General features: G+C 41.2%; 1 protein-coding gene across 12 annotated transcripts in view; it reads left to right on the forward strand.

Annotated features, from left to right (window-relative positions):
* The first annotated feature begins 3,574 nt into the window (after positions 1 to 3,574).
* Positions 3,575 to 21,638, forward strand: part of ITPRID2 (ITPR interacting domain containing 2) — a 63,892-nt gene continuing 45,828 nt past the window's right edge. For 3 of the 12 annotated variants that reach the window (XM_038421445.2, XM_038421443.2, XM_038421446.2), the window contains exons 1-6: positions 9,596 to 9,721; positions 10,461 to 10,694; positions 11,095 to 11,140; positions 18,448 to 18,497; positions 19,414 to 19,470; positions 21,096 to 21,135. In XM_038421445.2, coding sequence (XP_038277373.1) covers positions 10,514 to 10,694; positions 11,095 to 11,140; positions 18,448 to 18,497; positions 19,414 to 19,470; positions 21,096 to 21,135 — 374 coding nt within the window. In that variant the 5' untranslated portion in view covers positions 9,596 to 9,721; positions 10,461 to 10,513. Of the gene's footprint in view, positions 3,623 to 9,474; positions 9,971 to 10,135; positions 10,695 to 11,094; positions 11,141 to 18,447; positions 18,498 to 19,413; positions 19,471 to 21,095; positions 21,136 to 21,638 lie in introns of those variants that run through there. The other 9 variants (XM_043505436.1, XM_043505434.1, XM_038421442.2 and 6 more) reach the window with 8 other exon arrangements.

A 21,638-nucleotide genomic window follows, 5' to 3' on the forward strand; every position in this document is an offset into this window, starting at 1 on the left:
AAGTTTATGTTAAAGGGACACCAGCTATTTTTTAGATATTGTAATTAGATTTTCTTTTTTGTTTATATATAAAATTGGATTTGGAGGAAAAGTTTCTGGCAGGATTTGAGGCGTTGGAGTCACCTGAAGTCAGCATTTTTCAAAGTCAAAATTAATATAGACCTTGTGAAAGAGGCTGGATTGACAAAATCCTTTAACCAGTGGAAAAGTGAAAAGACAAATTTGGCCCACCAACGTGCCTCAACTTCTGTCTGAAGGAATCATTTCTCTGGGTACCTCAGGCCATGTCTACACTACGGGCTAAATTGGCACTTGTACAATCGATGCAGAGGTATCGATTTAGCGGGTTTGGTGAAGACATGTTAAGTTGATGGCAGAGCGCTCTTCTGTTGACTTCTGTACTCCAGCTCCCCGAGAAGAGTAAGGTAAGTTGGTGGGAGAGCGTCTCCTGTTGACACAGCACAGTGTAGACACCACTGTAAGTCGACCTAAGCTACATTGACTTCAACTACGTAACTTACATAACTGAAGTAGCGTAACTTAGGTTGACTTACAGTTTTAGTGTAGAGCAGCCCCCAGTCTCCATTCCCATTCAATTTTCTTTGTTGCCAGTACCTAAGACCCCAATACTGTATTTGCCAGGTACTGAACTTTAAAAACAAATTAATGAGATTTCTGTGCACAGAGGTCTTGCCAGATAGGGCCCTGGGACTGCAACAAGATTCCTGTATAGTACAAAATATTACATTTCTTTGTGATTTGGACTGCTGCTCAGTGGGAGCTCATTGTGTCACCTCCCTCAGATTAATTCACATAAGCCACCAAAGATCTGTAAGACAACAATGATTCTTGGTTAGTACTGGATCAGACTAGATTGTAACCTCTCCACTAGAGAAATAGACTATATGCTGAACTATCCAGTCTCCATTTATAAACATTTTTAAACTATGATATGTACCTGTTAGGTTGGACTGTCTCTGTTGGAGCTACACTAGTCTGACCAGTAAGTAACTATTATTAAAAAATACATTTGAAAAGCACAGTGACTCCTAAAGGAGTGCTTACGTTGGCTATTGTGTAAATAAATCCTTCTTTAGAGATTATTGATCAGTTCAGAAGAGATCATGATGTCATGAAATAAAAAGCTTTTATTTCTTGAAGTAGTTAAAAAAATTTCAGTGATATTAGTATTAACTATGGTTGCACTTAAAAGCAGTTACCATGTGTCTAATAGAAGAGGGTTAAAATGATTTGATTCTCTTTAATTGAGAATGCAACATAAATGGTGATAGTTTTCTTCCATCCCATTTAACACATTCCAGCCTCTTGCTGGCCAGGAATTGGTCAGAAAAGTGTGTGTGTGTGTGTGCATGTGTGTGACGGAGAGAGAGAGAGAGAGATTCCAGATCTAACTCTCCCCCCACATCAAGGTCTTCCAGCTAGCTCTATATCACACAACATTGTGTCTTTCTGTGCCAGTGGCTCACTCTTAATATGCTATATTCCACTGTAGCTCAAAATTTCAGCACTTTCTTATTTTTTTAAAAATTTAGACTACATATGAATTGCACAAGATTGTTGCATGCATCTTGGTTGTTGTGAATATATATATATATATATATATATATATATATATATATATAGGGTGTGTGTCTCTCTTGTTGTTTACTTGGGGAGTTACATTTAATGCAGTGATTCTCCACCTTCCCCAGCTTTTTGTATATGATAATCTGATACCTCTGCTGATGCATTTAAATCAACTCTATCATCACATCTGGAATTTCCTATACTTCCCATGAAGGAAAAGTATTCATTTTAATTTTAGAGATGAGTCAGACACAAGATGAAGTTTGCATAGAATGGAAAGGTAAATATAGCTGATACCACCTTCTTATAGCTAAAATTGAGTATGTGCAGCCAGTAAGGCAGATTCAGATGATGGCCAAGGGGCTGATCTTAGAAGCACACACAACTCTGGTTGACTTCACTTGGGACTGTTAGTAGTCAGCAATTCTCAGGAGTGTTTTTAAAGTTATGTCTATGGCAGGATATCCAGCCAACAGATTTCTAAAAAGAAATTTCAGGAAATACAGGTATCCTGGTTAGAGCATAACCCTGGATTTCCTGGTTCTGTTCCTGCCTCTGCCTCTGGGACAAGTCACTTAACCACTATACAAAACCAGGCTACTGATATCTACCTCACAGGTATGTTGTTGTAAGGCTTAATTAATTGAAGTATGTCAGTTTTGCCATTGACTTCAACGAGTGCAGAATTGGGATTCATCATACTGCTAAAGTGGAATAAAAGGGCAATGTATTCTTAGGGCAAATAATTATCTTGATTTCTCTTTATCTTCCATATATTGTTTCAGGTAGGTTCTTTGTTACTCATTTGGAACAATACCAGAAATTAATAAATCAGAGCGGTAATTATCTTTATATATAAAAGTTAATGCATAAAACCTACGTATTTTGTAATTAAGCCTACAAACCAAAGTGCTTTACAACCCTATATATTTATCAGCAAACAACTAAAAATAGTAGATTTTAAAAATGGTTCTTGCAGCACACATACCAAGCAAATGACTTGCCTTTTCTTAGTATTCTGTATTCCTTAGTATTCTCCCTTTGTAACATATGGATTATAGAACTCTACAGAATACTCTGTGTGGGTGCATTAACAAGGTATTATACTAGACTGGCAGCCTCATAAGTACAGGTATCCAGATAACTCTATTACACTGAGAAAACTTATTGGAGATTGGGAGATGAGACAGAAATAGAACCTCAAGTTAAAAGGAAAGACAGCTAAGTGAAAGCAAGAGACATAAAAAATAAGAAAAAGAAAAGACCAAGAAAATAATTTTCAGAAAAGATTGACTGTGTTGAAGAAAGTAAAAGGAACAATTTGGGATCTGACAACAATGAAATGAACCATATTGGCTTAGTTTCTTTCTGCCTGAAAGTTCTTTCTTATCCAGCTTTCTTGGCACAGATCTTAATGTCCTCAGAAATTACAGCTACGCGCTGACACATCTGCTGACATGAGTACATTTGCATTTAGGGAGATTGAAAGCCTCTTTTACTCTCTCTTTCTTTATGGTATTTGTTTTATTACATTCTGTGTGCTGGTCTTAGCTTTTTCTATCTGATCTGGTGGTGCAGCTGTAATCCACTTGAATACAGATATCCGGCTCTTCCTTTAGAAACTTCCTTTTCAAACAGGCAATGCTATAGTTCTTGTAAACGCCCTGACGGAAGTGGGTTTTTTCCTCCTTCCTCCTCCAGCCTGAGGTCCTAGAAATACAAACCATTTTCTTAAAACTGAGAACATTTCTATTATAAAATACCCCTACAAGTTCTACTGTTCTGAAGAAATGCATTGTGCCCTAATAATCGTGCACGGTTTTCCTATCTTATAAAAAATATAGTGCTTGTCATTAATCCACTGAAACTATTTGCTAGAAAAGCTATAGAAACTGTCCACCTAACACTTTGTTAGAGCAAAACTGGCAGATTATATTCCATCCACTCTACTCCATATATTTGAGAGAGAACATCTGTCTTATAATACTGACAGATCCAGCTCAGGCATGCTTCTCTGCTCTGGTTAGAGGAAGAGGTAGATATACTCTGAATGTGATTATCCTTTTGCTTTCAGCTTTTATTTTAAAAGCGAACTTCACTAGCTAGAAGAAATTACCATGTACATTTTTATTATAATATTATTATATAGTGTCTAAAGGTGTAGTGGGTATCTCATATAATGCAAAGAAAGATGCAGTGTGTGTCTTAACAATACAATTATCAAGTTATTCAGATTAGACTGTTGTTGATTGTGATGATTCAATGAAGGTGGTTTTTAAATAAATAATATGTACTCAAAAAAGATGATGATGACAGAGATATAAAATGGTGGGTATTCTTGACTTGCTAATTGTGGACATTCTGAAAGAGGGGAGTTTTCATGAGGGCTTCAAAAGATCAGTGGTGGCCTGGCAGAGTGAGAGTTTTCCAAGCACAGGGAGCAGTATGGAGATGCTTGTGGGAGAAAGATGCCAATTTCTCATACATCTTTAGTAGAGTGGAGTGGCTAGCGCAACGTGACAAGGTATAAGGCTGATGAAATTGGGGGGATCCATTATGTATGATTGTGAGAATCAGAGAAAGATGTTCTAAATTTTGACCTGACAGAGAAGAAGGGGCAGAAGGAGAGATTAAAGAAGAAGTGATGTGGTCTGAGTGACAGGTTAGAGTGCTATTCTCTGTCTCTGAGTTCTGATTACAAGACCAATAAGATATGTGAAAACTTGTTTTTGAATTATGTGGCAACTTCATTAATCCCTTGTTTAACTGTGTGCAGCTTGGACTTCAAGGAAGTTACTGTTGCTTACTCAGGGATGAATTTGACCTTATAATGTGACAGAATGCTGTTCACTGAAAATTGACTGTTAAATTATGAATTGAATACTTAAAACAATTTTGAAAAAAGTATGTTCAATTTTAAAAATCTATATAACTGATGGGTTTTATAAGTTAAAAAGATGTTCTTTAACTTATAACTGAAAATCACGTGTTTATTTTTAAATGAAAAATTCTGCTGTTTAATCCAAAATATAGATTATTACTTTAAAAAGCAAACAATAAATAAAAAAAAACCACCTAGCTATTTGCCTTTGGAAAATATCTACTGCATATAGGACCTGATCCTGCGATCATTAATCAGATGAAGTCAGAGTATGGAGGACTGGGTCCATAAACTGGGTCTATAAGTAGTACTGGCTTGCCATAATGATTTTTGACTCCATAAAGCTATTCTATGAGCTACAATTCAAATGCTTTCTGAGTATGTGTTGACACAACAGACAAGCCATTATAGATAATCAAGCTAGTAATCTGTCGGTTATGGACTCTCTAAGTATGTATTGACATCATGGATTTGCAAGAGTTTTCATAGATTCATAGATACTAAGATCAGAAGGGACCATTCTAATCATCTAGTCCGACCTCCTGCACAGCGCAGGCCACAGAATCTCACCCACCTGCTCCTGTAATAAACCCCTAACCTATTTCTGAGCTATTGAAGTCCTCAAATCATGGTTTAAAGACTTCAAGGAGCAGAGAAGCCTCCCTCAAGTGACCTGTGCCCCATGCTACAGAGGAAGGCAAAAAACCTCCAGGGCCTCTCCAATCTGCCCTGGAGGAAAATTCCTTCCTGACCCCAAATATGGCAATCAGCTAAACCCTGAGTATATGGGCAAGATTCACCAGCCAGATACTACAGAAAATTCTTTCCTGGGTAACTCAGATCCCAGCCATCTAATATCCCATCTCAGGGGATTAGTCCTATTTACCCTGAATATTTAAAGATCAATTACTTACCAAAATCCCATTATCCCATCATACCATCTCCTCCATAAACTTATCAAGTAGAATCTTAAAACCAGATAGATCTTTTGCCCCCACTGCTTCCCTTGGAAGGCTATTCCAAAACTTCACTCCTCTGATGGTTAAAAACCTTCGTCTAATTTCAAGTCTAAACTTCCTGGTGGCCAGTTTATACCCATTTGTTCTTGTGTCCACATTGGTGCTGAGCTTAAATAATTCCTCTCCCTCTCCTGTATTTATCCCTCTGATATATTTATGAAGAGCAATCATATCTCCCCTCAACCTTCTTTTAGTTAGGCTAAACAAGCCAAGCTCCTTAAGTCTCCTTTCATAAGACAAGTTTTCCATTCCTCAGATCATCCTAGTAGCCCTTCTCTGTACCTGCTCCAGTTTGAATTCATCCTTTTTAAACATGGGAGACCAGAACTGCACATAGTATTCTAGGTGAGGTCTCACCAGTGCCTTGTATAATGGTACTAAAACCTCCTTATCCCTACTGGAAATGCCTCTCCTGATGCATCCCAAAACCGCATTAGCTTTTTTCACAGCCATATCACATTGGCAGCTGATAGTCATCCTATGAGCAACCAATACTCCAAGGTCCTTCTCCTCTTCCGTTACTTCTAATTGATGTGTCCTCAACTTATAACTTAAATTCTTGTTATTAATCCCCAAATGCATAACCTTACACTTCTCACTATTAAATTTCATCCTATTACTATTATTCCAGTTTACAAGGTCATCCAAATCCTCCTGTATAATATCCCGATCCTTCTCTGAATTGGCAATACCTTCCAGCTTTGTATCATCTGAAAACTTTATTAGCACACTCCCACTTTTTGTGCCAAGGTCAGTAATAAAAAAATTAAATAAGATTGGTCCCAAAACCGATCCCTGAGGAACTCCACTGGTAACCTCCCTCCAGCCTGACAGTTCGCCTTTCAGTAGGACCCGTTGCAGTCTCCCCTTTAACCAATTCCTTATCCACCTTTTGATGTTCATATTGATCCCCATCTTCTCCAATTTAACTAATAATTCCCCATGTGGCACGGTATCAAATGCCTTACTGAAATCTAGGTAAATTAGATCCACTGCATTTCCTTTATCTAAAAAATCTGTTACTTTTTCAAAAAAGGAGATTAGGTTGATTTGGCACAATCTACCTTTTGTAAAACCATGTTGTATTTTGTCCCATTTACCATTGACTTCAATGTCCTTAACTAATTTCTCCTTCAAAATTTTTTCCAGGACCTTGCAGACTACAGATGTCAAACATGCTGTTGATCGGTTACAAACTCGGATGTGTGTGTTACTTCATGGAAGCTATTGTCTTCCCAAGAAAAGTGTAACAATTGTGATTTTCCACATTTCCCAGTGATTTTGTAACATCTCAGAGATATTGTAATCTCAAGGATTCATTTTTGAGTGTATATCCAAATTACACTGAGGTAATGTTATGCTTGTTCCTTATTAACAAAATCAAGGAAAATCAGATTTAAGGTCCTGATTCTCTAAATACTACTGGTGCTTGATTTTACTTAAGTGTCTAGTCTTACAGAAGTCAGTGGGATGATTCTGCAGGAATGTTATGCACGTGTGTTAGCAGGATCAGGGCCTTAGCCTGTATCCATCAGCTCATCTTCTTGTTCTATTTATATCACAGAACAATGCATGATGGCTATATTACTGATCAAAACAGATGATTGAAGTCTATAATGTATTTGGAGTTATCTGGATTTTGATGATTAAACGAGAATTTCCCAATGTAGCTTTGGTTGTGTCAGGCTGCTTTTTTATGTCTTTATAATAAATAGCCCAATCTCAAAACATAAATAGGCTATTGTGATAAAATATTTTTTAAATAATTAGATTAGATACACCCTAATGTGAATGTTTTTTTGGTTAGTTTTTAATCACGATACATTGAAAAATGAAGATTTACCCTTCTTCCCCTCCTCCCCAATGGCTTATAGCATAAGGGGAAAGTAATCTTAGAAAGACAGACATACAGTATCAGATGAAATGGGGACTGAAACTTGTTTTATTCATGAAAAAAAGACATTTTATCTTTAAAAAAATAGAAACTTATAGAAAGGTGAAAATGAGAAATGAGACCACATTGCTATGATCTCTCAACTATAGCAGGAAATATGTTTGTTTATCATGACCCTAATATTTCTATAGGCAGATTAGTTTTTAAATAAAAGGTGTCTATTCTGTTTGTCTAAAAAAACTAAACCCAGGGTTGATGACAGGCCTTCTAAACTTGTAATTACAGAGGACCCTGGCCTCAGGAGATTGTTACTATCAATACTTAGAGGTCTAGCCCCTCTTTCTGAAGGTATCTGTGGGACAGACCTGGTTTTTAAAAAGTTTTTCTGATGATTCTTACCTCTCCTGGCTGCTGCTGCTGCTGCGTTTCCAGCCATGCCCTGTTTTAATAAGGTGTGGATTTTTGAACCTTTCTGAGTAGTTAACCTCCAAATTCTCTTGTCTTGCACATTTTGTTAGAATAGCAGGGGCAGGAGGTGGGGACTTAGATGTATTTGTGGCAGTCCTAAGCACTCTCCACTATGGAAGGTAATTCCCTAAGCTCCCTAGTGGAACATGGACAATAAGGGCTAGCATATCCAGGGTCTAAAATACGACTCTTTAGAAATCTGAACATTTTAGACTCTGATTCTGCCATGAGTTCCGTATAGGTGGACCACTATAAAAGCCAGTGAGGCTTTGCACAGGTGCAACAGTTTGCCCACAGGGCTCCAATTGCCGGATAATGATATACCAGCATAGTCCTTAGGAGTTTTACCATTAACTTTAATGGAGCCAGGATTTCACCCCTAAAGCCCTTCATATTCTCTGGTATGTGCAGTGATTTCTAAGGCACTGGTTTGTTCCTGGACATTGAGTCTCCATTTTCCCAGATTATATTGTTTGTTGGATTTTCAGGAAACGCTGGATGCTTTAATCTTCCTAGAAGCAAGTTTAAGGATTATAAAGACTTCAAGAGAATTTAAATAAGATTTTAAAAGGCTTCCTCACTCTTACCAGTATTCCCGTGCTAAGTCAGAAAGAGGATTACTAAAGTTTAGACTCTTAGAAATTAAAGTTTTGAGTATGGTGCACTCAGCATGACCACCATTGCTCTTCTTACTCCCCAGGGCTAAATTTAGCCATGAAAAATCACACAGCTTTTTATGTGGAGTCACTGCCCCATCTATGTTGTCTTTGATCTTCAGCTACATTGTGCATGTAGATGGAAGGGGTGGGAAGAAGGAAACATTACTGGGCTAATGACCTGTCACCTCTCTGGTAAGAAAAGGAGAGTGATCTGTAGCCTCCACAGTGTTAGATCTGGGAAGATGGGGTCAAGCCTCTTCACCTAAACTCAGGACTGTTTTCACTGATTTCAGCAGACACAACCGAGTTACCATTAAAAGAGATTCAAACGACTTTATAATTTAAAATAACCTAGATTGTTAGCTCTTTGGGGCCAGGGGCTATCTTTTTGTTCTGTGTCTGTTGGTCTGAGCACAGTGGGGCCATGACATGATAATAGACATTAATAATTGCCTTCAGAATGCTGAAAGTTCTCATCTTTGCATCTTTCTCTTCCTGTCATCCACGTTTCCTTCCATCTCTCCCTTTCCCTTTATCCTTTTTTCCTTCCTCTGCCTGTTTTCCACAGTCACTTTTCTACACTCTTATTTGTTGACTCTTCTCCAGCTAGTTCTCCAAGCCGTGTTTCTTTCCGGGTGTGCCCTTTTCTCCCTCTTTATTTGAGCTCTTAATATCTTCCGCCTGTCCTCTCCCCACCCTCTCCCTTGGTGTGCTTGTGAGCTCGACCAGCTCACCCTCCCCAAGCAGGTGAGGACAGTGTGGTGCGAGAGCGGACGGGCTGCCACGAGCCTTTTGGTGGATGCAATAAACTTTTGCTCCCCAGCAAGACCGGGGAGATTTTCCAATTGCCCCTTTTCCTGCTCCCTCGTTTAAAAAGCCCCGGACGCTGCCGGAGGATTTTACTGCGTATTCCAAGGAGACCGACAACAATCGCCCTCGCACGTCTTGTGTCTGCACGGCCATCGCCCCTCTCGCCTCTGGGCCCGCGGCTGCGGGGAGGGGGTCACTGGCTGCCCTGGCCCCAGGGGAGAGATGCAGAAAGGGGAAGCCGGTGGCGGCCGGGCAGGCAGGCGGAGAACGCGCGGCTCCGCTTGGGGCCCATCACGTGGGCAGCAAACTTTTCTCCCAGCAGCGGTATGAGGAAGTTCAGAGGGACGCTGCCGCCGCAATCTCCAGCCCAGGCGGGTGAATCCTCCTCCCCCGGGCCCGCTATGTGAGTCTGGCTCAGCCCCTCAGCAAGCGGCTCCTCTCCCCGCGGCGGGCAGGGTGGCTGCGGGGCTAGGCCCGGCCCTCCGCGGGGCCCCGTCGCTGGCTGCGGGGCCGGGGCCCGGGCCCGATCCTGCCCCGCAGGCTGCTGCCCGCTCCCCCGGGAGGGAGGCGGTTTGAGGAACTCCCCGGTGGATTAAGTTCTCGGGTTGCCGTTCGGCTCCCAGGGCTCGGGCGGGCGCCTCCCGGTTTGTTTGTCACTTTTTGCTGCGTCCGCTCGAGCGGCGCTCCCGGTTGGAAGCCGCACTGGCGGGGCGGGGGAAGCGGAGGTGACAGCGGCCAGCTGGGGCGCGGCGTGGGAGGGGAGCGAGCTGCAGGAAGCGAACCCCGGGCGGCCGGGGGCGGCCAAACGCAGAATCGTTTTCAGGGCGGACCTGGCGGCTGCTCCAGTGTCGCAACAGCGAGCGAGGCGAGGGTCGCCTGGGCGCGCGGGGCCGGCCGGGGGCGCTGCTGGGCGCGGGGCGCGCCGGGCTGGTGCCCCTCGGCGGCGGCGCTGCCGGGGCGGACGCTCGGGGCCGCGGGCGGCGGCGGCGGCGGCGGCGGCTGCTGCTGCTTCCCCGCTGGGCTGCGCGGGAGCCTCGCGTGGGAAACTCGCTGCCGCCCTCCCGTCCCGCCCCGCCCCGCCCCGCGTGGCTGAGCCGGGCTCCGCGCGCGCGCGCTCACCCCGGCTCGCGTGTGCCTGGCAGGGCGCGCTGCTGCGGTCGCCTTGTGAAGTGAAGCCGCAGCGGCCGCGGTCCTGATGGAGGAGCCGCCGGTGGCAGAGGAGTGGCCGGGGGCGAGCCAGAAGAGAAAGGCCTGGGCCAAGAGCAGAGACTCCTGGCAGGCATCGGAGGCGGAGGATCTCTCGGCAGAAGCGGTTGAGCTGGCCCGGCAGGAGGACGAGCTCACCGGCGGAAAACTGCTCCTGGCTGCAGAAGCAGGTCTGTGCCGCCCGGCGGTCTCTACTAAGGCGGGGAAGGGGGAAATCGGTGACTGGACTCGCCCCGTCCGTGAGCCGTGCCGGATGGAAGCGTTTCTGGGTTGCACCATATGTGAGACATGCAGCCTGTGTGTTTAAAAAGTATTTTTAATTCTGATATTTTTGGCCCGCCGTTGAGTTTATTCTTATTTCTTTTGTTGGTTGTCGTCTGTTTGTGTGTGTGTGTGTGTGTGTGTGTGTGTGTGTGTGCTTGCTCTTGTCAGCAGTCTTGTTTGTGTGGCGGTGGTGTAAGTGACGCTTAAAAGGCACCGTTCGTCTTTCTTCACGGGACTCTGCAGTGCGCAGAGCATCAATTACAACTATGTGCTTTTCTCCCTCCTTCCCTTTCTTTTCTCCCAAAGGTAATATTCCAAACGAAAAGATCGCCATATGGCTTAAAGATTGCAGGTAAGTACTTCTGCAAACCAGAAGTTCCAGGACTGCTCTAAATAGTGACATATGTCTAAATCGCAGAGTCCACAACTCTTTACTAGCTAGAGGACCTGAACCTACCACCTTTACTTATGTGAATGTGAGTTGAAAGGTTGGGCCCTCAAAACATGTAAGAGGTGAGGAAAAATTAGTTATCTCTGTTATTTTTACCTCTCTCTATATTGTGCTTTCTCTTATTAGGGAACAATTGAAGTTCTCCTTTGAGAATAAAGTTACCATTAGTAACTGACTAGAGTAGTAATGCATGTAGAAGTGTGGCTGTCTGGCAAACCCTTGATTTTTCTTTTCCCAGCCCCTCTCTATCTGTCATGTGACCATGGTAAAGCATTACAGAGTCACTTTCTTCTGATACTTAGCAAAGATTAAGGAAAACAGTGTCATTCCTACATCTACCCTCTCTCTCCCTGATTGACTGCAGGGCTCATCTTAAAACCTTCCCTGTCCTCATCTTGACTGGCTTCCTGTTACACTTCTATAGAAACTGTGCATATCCCTCTCCCTCTTCCCCTTTATTACTAAACATTTAGCAACAGATTGTTGAGTCATCAGCTTTACCGTTGTCCCACATGTAGTCAGTCACCTTCTGGCCATGATCATCCTTTTTTCTCTGTGTGACTGACTGACACGACGTATCTTGGACTTCCCTAAAGGATTATCTCTAGGGCCCTATCAAATTCACGCCATGAAAAAGGCATCATGGACGTCAATCTGGTCCTTTGTGCGCTTTTACTCTATACTATCCAGATTTCATAGGGGAGACCAGTGTTTCTCAAACTGGGGGTCCCAACCCAAATGAAGGTTGTGGGGCGGTTGCAAGGTTATTGTAGCGGGGTCATGGTATTGTCACCTTTATTTCTGCGGGGGCTTCAGAGCTGGGTAGCTGGAGAGTGGTGGATGCAGAGCCTGAGCCAGCAGCAGCGCAGAAGTAATGGTAGCAATATTCTGCCCTGACACCCTTATTTCTGCGCTGCTGCTGGTAGTCGCGCTGTCTTCAGAGCTGGGCTTGCAGCCGCAGAGCTTCCTGAAGCTGGGGAGGTTCCTGGAGATGAGTATGACCTGGCCCTGGAAGCGGCTCCTGCAGGGGAAGAGGAAGTCCTCTCCCTCACCAGCCCAGCGAAGACCAGCAGCTGAAGTCTGGCATACAGTAGGAGCCTCTGGCCACGGTGCCCCCAGCCTTGCCCTGTCCTGGTGCTTAGGGGTTAAACAGACCTTGGGTTGGCTGTGTGTGTGTGGGGAGCAACCACAGACCCCTGTAACCACATACCATGCCACCCCCATTTTTGCGCTGCTTCTGGTGGCGGTGCTCCTTCAGAGCTGGGTGCCCGACCAGCAGATGCTCATGTTGCCCAGCTCTGAAGGCAACTCTGCCACCAGCAACAGCGTAGAAGTAAGGGTGGCAATATTGCAACTCCTCTACAATAGCCTTGTGACCCCCTCCCCCCATGACTCCCTTTTGGATTGGGACCCCCAGGGTTACAACACAGTGAAATTTCAGATTTAAGTATCTAAAAACATGACATTTTAAAAATTTACAGTTTTAAAAATTTTATGACCGTGAAATTGACCAAAATCAACTGTGAATTTGGTAGAGCCCTAATTATGTCCCTTCCCTAAGACTGTGGAATGAATACCACTACTGCTATGGTCATAAAACAGTTCAGTTGGATTTAGAAAAAAGCTTTTTCTTCTGTCTCCACCAAATAGTATTTTGGGGTTCAGCTCTAGCCAGTGACAATAGCTGATCTTGTCCAATATTTTTTTCTTTCAATTTTATTTGTTATCTTTCACTGTCATCCTTTAGGCATAGCAGCTTATGGTGAAAATTTACTTTTAAGGTTGTCAGTGCTATTCTGATCTGTTGACCCAGTGAGCAACTCAGCTGGGCTTACTCTAGTGACTGATGAGGGTGTTTGCTGTATAGCTCGGCAGAACTAATATGGTGTCCTTGTTGTAGAAGTCTCTGTGCAGCCTAGGTGACCAGTTCCCTTGTGGGTGGAGAGGTCTGGTGACATACTGTATCCCAAAAACTTGGAATTAACTTCTGACAAATTGTGGTCCGTTGTCAGTGACTATTTTTTTTTTCCAGTCTGCCAAAATGAGAGAAGATGCCTTAACTTTTCTATGACCTAATGAGTTGTGGGTCTTGTAAGAAACAGAATTTCAGCAAATCTTATTAAATAGTCAGTGGCTACCAAATCAGTATGTTCCTTTTCTTGACATAGGTCTAGTGCTAAACTAGAAGCTTTACTAGAATGGGAAGGGAGCGGGGAGATTCTTCCTAAAGCTAGTCTGTAGAATCTTCTCCTTTCTTAGCTTCTTGGTACAGGTTTAAAGGAATTGTACATATATTCACACAATGACAATATGCATACTTAATAACTAAAGTTACAAACCTATATAATAATTAATAATAAAATCTAATATCGTTATGCTGGATAGAAGACTTATGAAGCAATAGTGTCTGTTGATTAGATCAGAATATTAGCCAGAACTCCTGGCTTTCGTTCATACCATTGCTACTGACTGACTGCCTGACGTTGAGCAAGCCACTTAAATAGATGTTTTCCTTATTTTTCAGCTGAGGAAACCAAAGCACAAAAAAGTTGATTAACAGGGATGTTGCAAGGTTTAGTTAACAGATGTTCGTAAAACCCTCTGTGATCCTTGCATAAAAGATCCTGTACAAGTGTAAATGTTGTTGCTGACCAATTCTATACTTTATACTAAAAAATTAAATTTGCCTCTGTTGTTGAGTTGGCAAATCCTACTTTGACACTGTTCCTTTAGTTTCCATGTATAACATGCAAATGATGCACACTGTAGTCTTAAATGCATAGACCTTCTACCTTGGGGCTTAGTGATATCCACAAACTATTCAAACTTTGCTATCGTGGCTGGTTTTTACAAAGCTCAAGTGATTTGTTAATATCAGTGGTTCCCTGAGATGGAAATATAGTCCATCCTGCACCCATTGAAGTCAATGGAAAAACTCCCACTCACTTCATTGGAGCAGGATCAGTCCTGTAGGCATTTAGGATCTGATTCTGTGATGTGCTGAGTGCCAACAACTACCAGTAATATCTTTGGGAGCCGGGAATTCTCAGCACCTTGGAAAAGTGCTCAGCTCCTCACAGGATTATACTCTCAAGACTGTAGGTAGTATACAGTTAAATTTGTGTGTAAAAATGTATATTTTTGTCTATTATAGATGGTGAGTGAGAGAATAATCTAATTTACTTTTTGACAAGGCACTTGCTACTCTCTCTCTGCGTATGTGCATGCGTAATCAAAGGGAATGGGCTCGGCTAGTTCTTCGAGCCCTCGATGATCCCTGGTGGTTTTCCTCTTTTTCTGTCCACATTGCTGGTTAAAGACAATATAAAACATCTTCAACATATTTTACATTGTATTGTTAAAACTAACATCTAAATTACAGGTACCATCTTCTGGATTGTAACTGAATTTCTTTTAACGATCTAATGCACTTTTCACTATACTGTTGCATAATCTGGACTTCTCCTAGTGTGTACAACAAAAATAGACTGATTTTATTTCTGTTTCTAATCAATTACATGTCCTGGCTCTCAGGAGTTAGCAAAATGCCTTGTTGTTTGGTGTGTAAAAACACCAAAAATACTTTCCCCACAGGAACGATGGAATACATTTCTATTGTTTCTTGGTTTATATGACACTTTAGAAAATGTAAATTTAGGATCAAATTTGATTGGCCAGTCTTACTTTCAGTTTTGCAGAGGTATTTAGTTCAAGTGAAGTAGCATCAACATTCTTGGTAATGAGATCTACTTGTAAGATATATTTGTTTCAAAAGACTATTCACAATGTTGTGGGTGTAAGGAAAATGGACTTACTAGATGGCTCTTTCTGTGGTATGCATTAGGAGTTTGGGACTGTAACCATTCCACACTGAAATTTCTCATCTGTTTTACAGTAATTCACGGCTATGCGGAAGTCTCTCCACATCACTCCAGGCTCCACTATTTATTATACAATTTGTGTGTGTGTATATTACCTCTGTACAGCTATTGGGGTAGAAAAACACTCATCGCATTGTTTCAGAGTAGCAGCCATGTTAGTCTGTATTCGCCAAAAGAAAAGGAGTACTTGTGGCACCTTAGAGACTAACAAATTTATTTGAGCATAAGCTACAGCTCACTTCATCGGATGCATTAAGGTGCTACAAGTATTCCTTTTCTTTTTACTCATCACGTTGTGGCAATATTCATAAAGGCGACTTCTGCTCCATTTCATGGAATTGTCATCCCTGTAGGAAGGTCTTCCTTCATTTATCTCAACTTTGCCAGTGTTTTGAAATGATTTAAAAGTATTTATTGTGTTTACTAAGACTGTTTAAGATAAACATAAAAAATCAGCTGTGTGCCCATCTTACATTGAAACAGAAAGGAGGAAATCCTCCATTTGAACTTAAGGATGGTTTTTATTTTTTGAATTTGAGTGTTTTGTTTGGCCAAAATGTCTTCTATAATAATAACATAGTTCACCCTGTTGGAAAGCGTTCAGGAACTTTCTCATGTAGAATATTCAGGAAAGGAGATTTTGAAATGTGACTGAGAAGATTTTTGAGTTTTTGATGGCAGAATGGACACACTATTTAATTGCACTCTGGCTGCCAAACTATGATTTTAACTGCCAAAGTTTTAACTGCTTCTAAAACATAATGCAAGATCTTCATTAATTGTTAAAGATTTCCTACAATAACCAATACCAGGTCAAACAAACGCAACAGAAATTTTCTATAACATGGGGAGGGTGAAAAGCAGAATCCACAGTGAAGTCCACTATGGGCACTGCCATGTGGATCTAATCTACCTGATCAGTACATAGAGCCTACAGTGATGGGCACTATGGGTGGAAAGAGGGGGTAAATATTTGAGGGGAGGTTTTGAGTAGAAAATCCCAGAGAATCCAGCATGGCATGCCCACTCACTCTTCCTGACTGCACCTAGAAAGTCTTGGAGATGTCTTGTCATCTCTCTGAGGGATCTAAATCACTTTGGTTCCTTGATCCCAATGCAAGTCAAGATTTTTATGAAGCTCTGCATTCCAGATTCTTTGGTTTTCCATTTGTCCTTGACCTATGTTACATCTGCTTCACACTCGTGCCACTACACTTAGGGCTGTGAGAGCAGGCAGCTTCTTTGAAGTCTGCCGTAGCAGTATGGTATCCACCCCCAGTGTACAATGTGCCTTTTCTTGAGTACGAGAAGATATTGAAAGATCTATAAAACCTCCTGTTTAGCAGCATAATGCACTTGAAAACAAACCCGAATTAGCTGACTTATGAGCCATGCTGCTGAAAATATTCCTTTAAAAACATATCCCAGTTGCTTTGCTGTTGTTCAAGGGGCCTCCATTGTTCTTATGCTCTTCTCTTTTTAAATGTACAATTTTTCAGTGGAATGGACTATAAAGTGGTTGTGTATGTGTAAAGATGCAAGCAGGGAAGGAGACAGATTGCTTGCCAAAGTTTCTTTTCTAATAGCTGTTAACAGGCTGCAGAGGTGACAGGCTGAGTTTTTGAGGGAGAATGCCAGTTGTGCTGCTTGCTTTTTACCATTCTCTGCCAGCCAGTGCATGCACACTATTGGCGTCAGCTGAGGAAGTTGCTGCCAATAACTTTGTCTAGCTAAAAATTAAGACATGCTGAAGTGGCCGCCAAGGAAGGAGAGGGAGAATAGAAATGTAGCCATTAAAACTGGGATATAAACAATAGGCATGGTTGTTAATTCAGAACATAAGACTTGCTGTAACTTGAATAGATTTAATAAAAAACCTAGTCACTTAAAGCCCTATTTACACCCATGAGAGACCCAAAATTCCAGGAGATTTGAGTTTCTAAAGACTTGTTCTGTCACCTAATTGAGTGAATATCACTCAGAATGTCACTATTTTAATTGGCATGTCACTGTAACAAGTTATTTCTAAAGAGTCATTGTCACAGGTTTGTGGCTTATTCGGTAGCAACGGTAAACTGTTCCAGAGCAACAATTTGCATTGTAAAATAAAGGGTGTGTTAGGAAACAAATACACACTTTTCATTCCAGAATTTAGTTTTGGAAACAGAACAAATACTATATCATGTCTTTGTTATTTCAGAGTAACTTTGGGCAATTTTTCTCTGCTTGTCTAATGAAAAACCTTCACGTGCCCATATGTGAAGTATTCATGATGTAAACACTTAAGTCATCTGATTTGCCCTTCTTTAATAATATTTTACTTTATTTTGTGTCTTTGGTTTGTACCAAGGTGCTTTACTGCATAGCAGGTTCTTATTAACCATCATTTGTCTATATTGGTAGACGCTCTGTATTAATATTTGGTCTGTTTAAAAAGCTTATGCACTGAATTAGTTTACACAGGATGAGTAATACTAACTCCATTAGGGTCCAATCCTGCTGTCAATGGGAGTTTTTCTGTTGACTTCAAAGACCGCAGGATCGGGCCCTTCAGCAAGCCTCTTTCCATTCTTAAAATAGTGATTTACATCTATCCTAGAACAAAAGCTAAAGAATTTGATCCAGTATCCAAGCTAGCAAATGACTTGACAGATATTTTAGGTCTCAGACTGTTCTTGTTTCTGATTAGACTTTGTATTATTATTATTATTACTTATTTTTTGAATTAGAATAGTGCCTGGCAATCCTAGTCATGGAGCAGGACCCCATTGTATCGCGCCTAATACAAACACAGAACAAAAAGACAGTCACTGACCAACCTGCATGTGTGTGTGTGTCTGCCTATCTGTCTTTCATTCCCTTATTCACCTATCCTTAGGATTTCAGTGTAGAAAAAACAGGTGTCAACTTTTAAAGTGTAAATGAGTTTAAAATGAATTCAATCCTGCATAGTGCCATCCCCACCGCTCCCTATTCATTCTTGTTGGTGCTGTGGGCACAATATAACACATAAGAGTTTCTTTGACAACCTACAGAATGCCTGTGGCCTTCTTAACTTTTGCCTTGCTTCCGATTCCTGTGTTAGCGTTCATAGGTCTGAGTGTTGCCAGTTTTATTGACCTGTTTTTTTTTTTCACAAATGTTTATTCAGGGAGTTGGGGATTGTTTAGTAAGTTATTATCAGTCCCTATGTGTTTGTGCAGGCTTTCTGGGGGAGGAAGGTGGAAGGAGGCACAGCTGCTGTTATCACAAGCTGGTTGTAGCCCTTAAGGAAGGACATGAAGAAGCAACGTTTTAAATTAGAGTTAAACTTTTCTGTGGTTTCAGAACGCCTTTGGGAGCTTCTCTGGATGAGCAAAGCAATCCTGCGTTGAAGGGTAAGAAAAGGCTCTGTGCTCTTGGATAGCTGCTTTTATTATGAGCTTTTCTGCTTTCTTATACATTGATTTTAAAATCCTAAATTGTTACCCAGATGCATATGTGATGGCTTTAATCTTGATCTTGCTAAGATGTTTGTATTCCTATGCAGTTGAGGGAGAAGTTTAGGGCAGGGGGAAAGGGTCAGAATTTTTTTTTTTTAAAGAGTTGAAGTCCTTTAAAAAGACTACTCCTCTGCTTCAGCTTATATATAAATGCAAAATCTCTGCAGAAGCAGGGTGGGGGGGAGAAGCTAGTTAATGGACAGTCTTAGAACTGGGGCAGCTTTCGTGCAGTCTGTCTTTGCTTGCTCCAACTGAAATGGCCACACCTGAAAAATTTACTATCTGAGCAGGACAAAAATTGAAAGTTCAAAGTACAACAAGAATCTGCAGGTAGTGGCAGAGCATATAAAAAGAACTCGCAGTATATACTGGTGAAAGAAAGGGAATGACTGGACTAATTTATTAACCCTGAAGCTCTGTGGTAAGATGTCTGGAGTGTAACTTAACATCCAGTGCAGAGTACTTACATTAGGTATGGTACCAGGGGGCTGGCAGTCGTGATTAATTAGCTTGCAAGCTGACATGGAGTTGTTCTTCAGCTGGCTGCTAGAATAGCTTTAGAGCCACCTCTCACTCTTTTATCCCTTATTTTAAAATAAGCTTTTCTGTGATGTGAATAGTAACTTCAAAATACCATAGGCTTCATCTGTATATTATCAGGGTATAAATGATAAAGGATCTGTAAAGATGTTCTGAGTAAATCCTACAGCATTAACTCTAAGTGTTTTTAACTAAAAATATTGTATGAGCTTTTGGAATGAAAACATTACAGTACTATGTAGGTGTTGAACTGCCAAATGTACATTTTCAGGCTTGGTGGTGAGAAATGGAGGAAGTTTTGAAGATGACTTATCCCTGGGAGCGGAAGGTGGGTGTGGCAGGGTTATACGACTATTAAAGCAAGATTTTTTTTATTATTATTATTTAAGTAACATTCAGGAGTTTGAATTTATTTTGAAAAGTCAGTATTTCCAATCTGGTCAAAGCAGTGTGAAAAATGACTGCGTTAATGCTTGTGCCCTCTCTATATGGGCCAGGTATGGAGGTCAGGCATGTGCACCAGTTCCATTGAAACCAGTGGGAGTGGCATGTGAGGGTTTTCTGAGGGCCAAATTTAGTCTCAAGTGTTCAGCTAATAGCTCATAGTTAAGGAGGAAGGAAAGAGAGAGAATTAAATAAACCTGGAAATAAAACTCGGTAGATAAGTGTTTTTTAAACCAACAACCACCACACAAAATAAAACGAAGGGGAAGGCATTTTAGATTGTCTGCCTGTGATGACACTTTTCCCCCTTGTATCTCCCAGCTGTTGCTTTACTGTTTGTTCTGCTTCTCTCTGCTTGTTCCCACCAGTTCTTCTTTTCCCCTCTTTTGGTCGAGGAAGAGAGGTGGCCCCTCAGAGCAGACTTTTTTTTTTTTTTTTTTTTTTAATTTTATTAAAACCTCTTGAACTCAAAAATGTGGCCTGCACAGACAGCCTTTTGGTGGTTTGAATGCTTTAAATTGCCAGAGAGCTTCCCGGCTGAGTAGCTGATCTGCAGTGAGGGTCCAGTGCTGAGAGCTGCCAAACACGTTCAAGTTCCAAACATGCAGAGGCTGATCAGCACTTCACAGATTGGGTTCTGCTTGTCCAGCTACCCTGTGCATACATGCAGGATAAGGGGTATACAATAAGTTGACAACAATTTTTGCAATTCTAAAATGTGTTTGAGAAATGTCAGATCTGATCTGGTATAAAGCCCAACCCTGTTCTTATTGGAGTCAATCGGAGTCTTGCCAGCAACACTAGAGAAGAAGGGTTGGGCCTTTGGGGAGGAAATAATTCTTTTTTTTTTTTTTTTTTTTTTTTTTTGGGAAGTCTTGTCAAAATAATGAGGAAAACAATGTATTTGACAGTTGACTTGATGTGATTAATTTAGTCCTTATCACTTACTGAATTAGAGTAAGTGGGATTAAAAAAATTCCTCCTAATAGACTTTTCATTTGTCAGACCTCCTGCCATACAAAGGACTTGTTAGTGAAGTGTTTTCCCTTTGTTTTAAATAGCAATCCAAGTTCTGGTCATATGACTGAAAGGGAAAAGGACAGAGCTGTTAGAGCTGGCTGAAAAATTTCAAATTTCAAAATTTTCTAAAGGTGGGGGGCAGAAAAAAAGGAAAAATATTTTTCAAAAAACTTTTTGATCAGCTCTAAAAGGGTAGATATGGATAATTGTGTGTGTGTAATTTTTCTTATAAACACGTATCCTGAATACAATAGATTAAAATCTTAGTGTAAAAAAAAAAAAATTGAATCAACTAACACCTATTGTTACAAATGTGTATACATACTGATTGTATGCTTTTATGTGTAAAGAATGGACTCTGGGAGTGGAGTGGCATCTACAAACATATGTTGTTGGATTCATATGTTGTTGGCTACCATTTCTTATCAATTATAAGAGCTGTTTTGCCAAAGAGCTTTATGTACAATTCATTCCTTCATTTTTCTGCAGCTAATCATCTACATCAAAGTGATGCAAAAATGGAAAGATGGTAAGTATCTCATTTTTGTTTTGTTTTAGGGAAATATTGAAATAAAATGATCTGAACTAGGAGGTAGAGATAAACTAGGCAGTCCCCATACTAAAACCATTCCATGAAGAAGAGTTTACTCCTACAAAGAAGACGTCAGTAATCATATGGGGGTGGGGTGGAAGACTTTAATACTCACAAAAATGTATTCCATAAATATGTTCCTTTACTTACATTGCATTTAATCCAGAGTCTCAAGTAAAAGGGGGAAATCGCTGAACACAAAGTGACACTTCTGCAAGAAATAAGTGGCTTAATTCAGTTACCTCACTTGCCACTCAAATGCCCGATCTGTTTCTGGGCAGCGTCAGGAAAACTGCTCCTTGTTTCAACCTTTGAGACGGAATCTTGGCTAGAAAAAGCCTCTTTTTTTTTTTTTTTTTTGGAGTAAGGGGGGCAGGTGACTGTACTGGGAGAGAGTCTCTAGGGAATGGCCTCCTACTTACCCCCAAAGCAATGCTCTA

This window comes from Dermochelys coriacea, chromosome 11 (assembly GCF_009764565.3).
Source record: "Dermochelys coriacea isolate rDerCor1 chromosome 11, rDerCor1.pri.v4, whole genome shotgun sequence".
Lineage (NCBI taxonomy): Eukaryota > Metazoa > Chordata > Testudines > Dermochelyidae > Dermochelys > Dermochelys coriacea.